Raw genomic sequence first — 4,820 nt, forward strand, 5'->3', positions numbered from 1 at the left:
AGAAGAAATGAACTTTGATTTATGATCAATTATAGATAATTATTCACTGAAATATCAATAATTATATACCTCAATATCTCCAGACTGGATTCACGAGTCTGTAGAAAACCACAGAGCTCCTCCACTACGAAATCTATCAGGTGGGTCCCGCTCAGGTCCAGTTCTGTCAGATGGGTCGGGTTGGACTTCAGAGCTGAGAACAGAGACGTCCCGCTGGTCTTTGACAAACTGCAGATCTGCAATCTGAATAAAGAATAAAAGATGAGCTGAAGCCAACAGGATGCAGATTAAAACTGAAATATGAACAAATAAATTATAAAAATGTCGAAAATTAATTCCCCTGAATGTAAAAGTCTGAGAAACATGAACTGATTCTAACATCTGTGTGCTGTTAGAGTTGTTGCAAGCGTAGCATTAGCATCCCCCACAAGGGATTTTGTGAATAGTCAAAACAGTGACATCACAGAAAACAGGAAATCTGTTTACATGGTGCTTGATGATTGACAGTAATGCACACGCATCTGAATCCATCTTTCATCTTTTGTGGTGTCATTTGTATGTATACCATCTATAAGTGATGGGCCAGACGACACCGAAACCTCGGCACATGCACCAAGCAAACAAGATGAAACTCTGTGTCGGTGCGCGTATCACTTTAAGGAAAACCACGTGACCGATACAGTTCCCGTGTCGTTTGGATGTGACCGCGCCAAATTGTATTGATGACGGAGAAACTGTATCAACACGTTTGTGGGTTTTGTTGGATGGAGATACTTTGTGATTTGGTTTTTGCCTCGTATTTGAATCCCCGCATGGATCAACAGAGGAAGAGGAAGTTTTCTCCCATGTGGGATCATTTTGATCTTATAACGGAAAATAATTATTCCGTTCTCATTTCTACTTTTGATAATTTTTCTTTCGGATTATTAAAATTCCTTTCCATGGGATATTTGAATTCGTTTTACATGGATTAACTTTTAGTCATATTGAAGGTGAAAAATGTAGGATTTGCTCCCAGGTTTTGTCTTACTGTAACAGGAGCACTTCCACAATGCGGAGGCGTCAACATGTCCGGCATGAGGAGGATGAACCAGTTAACACTCCTCCTGTCTTTATTTCATGTGCCGAATTTACCTGCAATGACTTTCTAAATCCAGCAGATGTCACTGTAAGTGACAAAGCAACAGTCTCAGCACAATGTCGACAGTTTGGGAAATGTGCCACATCCAGCGAGGCCTCATCTGCCCATCGCTCTCTCATTTTGCATCTTGACCTTTGACCTGCTTGACATGAGGGGGATTTCTACACACTGGGGGTCTGAATGCTGTCCTGTTCTGACCTCAGGTCAGGAGGTCCAACTCAGTTACACAGAGGGACTAAATTAAACTCTGGATCCAGGAACAAACTCAGAAAATATTTATTAGAACAGAAGAAATGAACTTTGATTTATGCTTTGATTAATGATCAATTATAGATAATTATTCACAGAAATATCAATAATTATATAATTACAAACCCCAAATAATTCAGGCTGCAGCCTTTAGTCTGTAGAAAACCACAGAGCTCCTTCAGTCCAGAACCTTCCAGTTTGGTGAAGCTCAGGTCCAGTTCTGTCAGATGGGTCGGTTTGGACTTCAGAGCTGAGAACAGAGACGTCCAGCTGGTCTCTGACAAACTGCAGCTGTTCAATCTGAATAAAGAATAAAAGATGAGCTGAAGCCAACAGGATGCAGTTAAAACTGAAATATAAACAATAATAAAAATGTAGAAAATTAATTTCCCTGAATGTAAAAGAAACATGAACTGATTCTAACATCTGATCCAGTCAAACTGGTTTAAAGAGTCCAAACCAGCAGAACCAGAACATTTGATCAACAAAGAAACTCAAAGTTTTTCTAAAAGTTTCTCAGGATCTTAAACTCAGTCGGATGTTTTTTCTCTCCATGTTTCCTTCCAGGCTCTGTATCAGCTGACTGCTCTGTACCTTCATTTATCATCAGATATTTTATGTCTCCAGTTTTTGGTCATTAATCTATTAATGATGTTTTTCTTGCTGGTTGTATTTTAACTGCAGCTCATTGCTAAGTATGACAGATGTAAACGTTTTATTTCAATCCGTCTAATTCAGAGTTTTACAACATCCATTACAGCTCAGATTCTGAAAGTTGATCATTTTCTCATTTTGTGGTGATTCAGTTCCTGAACTATCAACTAGAAAATATTGAGTCTTTTCTCTATCAGATTGATTTGGGTCATTTAGTTCAAGTTCTGAATCCTCCATCAGAGACGCTGCAGAAATGGGAACATTATCATAAAGAACAACCTGATTATGAAGACGAGTCATTTTTAAATCTATTTTCCAGGTGAACCACATGAGGATGATTTCAGTAAATGATGAAGCTTGATGCACACAAAGCTTTACAAAGGTAAGATCTCACTTCCTGTCCTACAAAATAAGAGCTGAATCAAGATGATTGAACTAAATGACTTTAACACCATAACCTTCACAAAGTCAGTATTTACTGCAGGACAGTTAATTAATGATCTTTGTATTATTTCTGTCTCCTTCATGTCAGGAACTCAGCCAGAAGACTGTGGTCCTCCTGACAGAGTCTGACTGTCAGAACAAACTCAGATTTCCTCTGGAAGCTGCTCTCAGTGGTTTGGAGGATGACTGACTTGTAATTTGCTCCATCAGTGGAATTGACACTAAATTAGAAACTCATCACCTGCTTCCATGTTGTTTTGCTTCCTGCCAACATAAATCTCCTGCATGAGCTGCAGCTCCATAAGAGCAGGCAGTCGAGTCCCCAGAAAGCTTCCCTGTTTCTAGGAACAATTTCATCCAGAGTTGGTCGACTTTCTCTGTCAGACGGTGAACCTTCAGTCTGAGCATGTGCAGAACCTCCTAACATACCTGGTCCAGATTCATGTGCTGCAGTCTCTGCTGGTTCTGATGTCTGGACCAGAATACTCATGTCCAGAAGAACCTGCAGCCTGTTGAGCTCAGAGAAAAACTCAGTGGTCTGGATTTTTTCAGACGAAGCTGAAGTTGGTTTGTGATTCAGGAAATGGATAAAGGGCGATTCCACCTAATTATTCACTACAACCAGCATCTTAAATCTTCTCTTGTTAAACATTAAAACACCTGGAGTGGATTATTATCAACTAATAGCAGAACATTTAAAACTAAGTGTGAGATTTGAGGAACTTCAATAAAGGGAGATTTTCATTTTCTCTGTTTTTGAGCTGACCTTTGACCTGCTTGACATGAGGGGGATTTTTACACACTGGGGGTCTGAATGCTGTCCTGTTCTGACCTCAGGTCAGCAGGTCCAACTCAGTTAGTTACACAGAGGGACTAAATTAAACTCTGGATCCAGGAACAAACTCAAAAAATATTTATTAGAACAAAGATATGAACTTTGATTTATGATCAATTATAGATAATTATTCACTGAAATATCAATAATTATATAATTACAAACCTCAATGTTTTCAGTCTGCAGCCTTCAGTCTGTAGAAAACCACAGAGCTCCTTCAGTCCAGAACCTTCCAGGTTGGTTCCGATCAGGTCCAGTTCTGTCAGATGGGTCGGGTTGGACTTCAGAGCTGAGAACAGAGACGTCCAGCTGGTCTCTGACAAACTGCAGAACTTCAATCTGAATAAAGAATAAAAGATGAGCTGAAGCCAACAGGATGCAGTTAAAACTGAAATATGAACAAATAAATAATAAAATGTAGAAAATAAATTTTCCTGAATGTAAAAGAAACATGATGAACTGATTCTAACATCTGATCCAGTCAAACTGGTTTAAAGAGTCCAAACCAGCAGAACCAGAACATTTGATCAACAAAGAAACTCAAAGTTTTTCTAAAAGTTTCTCAGGATCTTAAACTCAGTCGGATGTTTTTCTCTCCATGTTTCCTTCCAGGCTCTGTATCAGCTGACTGCTCTGTACCTTCATTTATCATCAGATATTTTATGTCTCCAGTTTTTGGTCATTAATCTATTAATGATGTTTTTCTTGCTGGTTGTATTTTAACTGCAGCTCATTGCTAAGTATGACAGATGTAAACGTTTTATTTCAATCCGTCTAATTCAGAGTTTTACAACATCCATTACAGCTCAGATTCTGAAAGTTGATCATTTTCTCATTTTGTGGTGATTCAGTTCCTGAACTATCAACTAGAAAATATTGAGTCTTTTCTCTGTCAGATTGATTTGGGTCATTTAGTTCAAGTTCTGAATCCTCCATCAGAGACGCTGCAGAAATGGGAACATTATCATAAAGAACAACCTGATTGTGAAGACGAGTCATTTTTAAATCTATTTTCCAGGTGAACCACATGAGGATGATTTCAGTCACTAATGAAGTTTGTTGCACACAAAGTTTACAAAGGTAAGATCTCATTTCCTGTCCTACAAAATAAGAGCTGAATCAAGATGTCAAGATGTTTGAACTAAATGACTTTAACACCAAAACCTTCACAAAGTCAGTATTTACTGCAGGACTGATAATTAATGATCTTTATATTATTTGTGTCTCCTTCATGTCAGGAACTCAGCCAGAAGACTATGGTCATCCTGACAGAGTCTGACTGTCAGAACAATCTCAGATTTCCTCTGGAAGCTTCTCCCAGTGGTTTGGAGGACGACTGACTTGTAATTTGCTCCATCAGTGGAATTGACACTAAATTAGAAACTCATCACCTGCTTCCATGTTGTTTTGCTTCCTGCCAACATAAAACTCCTGCATGAGCTGCAGCTCCATATGAGCAGGCAGTCGAGTCCCCAGAAAGCTTCCCTGTTTCTAGGA

The 4,820-nt window shown here is 38.9% G+C and overlaps 1 protein-coding gene across 4 annotated transcripts in view; it reads right to left on the bottom strand.

Annotated features, from left to right (window-relative positions):
• Positions 1-6: 6 nt before the first annotated feature.
• Positions 7-4,820, bottom strand: part of LOC106960623 (protein NLRC3-like) — a 31,930-nt gene continuing 27,116 nt past the window's right edge. The window contains exons 7-9 of one of the 4 annotated variants that reach the window (XM_015053808.1): positions 3,489-3,662; positions 1,517-1,690; positions 7-243 (exon numbers count right to left, since the gene is read on the bottom strand). In XM_015053808.1, coding sequence (XP_014909294.1) covers positions 30-243; positions 1,517-1,690; positions 3,489-3,662 — 562 coding nt within the window. In that variant the 3' untranslated portion in view covers positions 7-29. The remainder of the gene's footprint in view (positions 244-1,516; positions 1,691-3,488; positions 3,663-4,820) is intronic. The other 3 variants (XM_015053810.1, XM_015053809.1, XM_015053811.1) reach the window with 3 other exon arrangements.

Source organism: Poecilia latipinna, unplaced genomic scaffold (genome assembly GCF_001443285.1).
Source record: "Poecilia latipinna isolate Pla-1442-1.1 unplaced genomic scaffold, P_latipinna-1.0 Scaffold1202, whole genome shotgun sequence".
Lineage (NCBI taxonomy): Eukaryota > Metazoa > Chordata > Actinopteri > Cyprinodontiformes > Poeciliidae > Poecilia > Poecilia latipinna.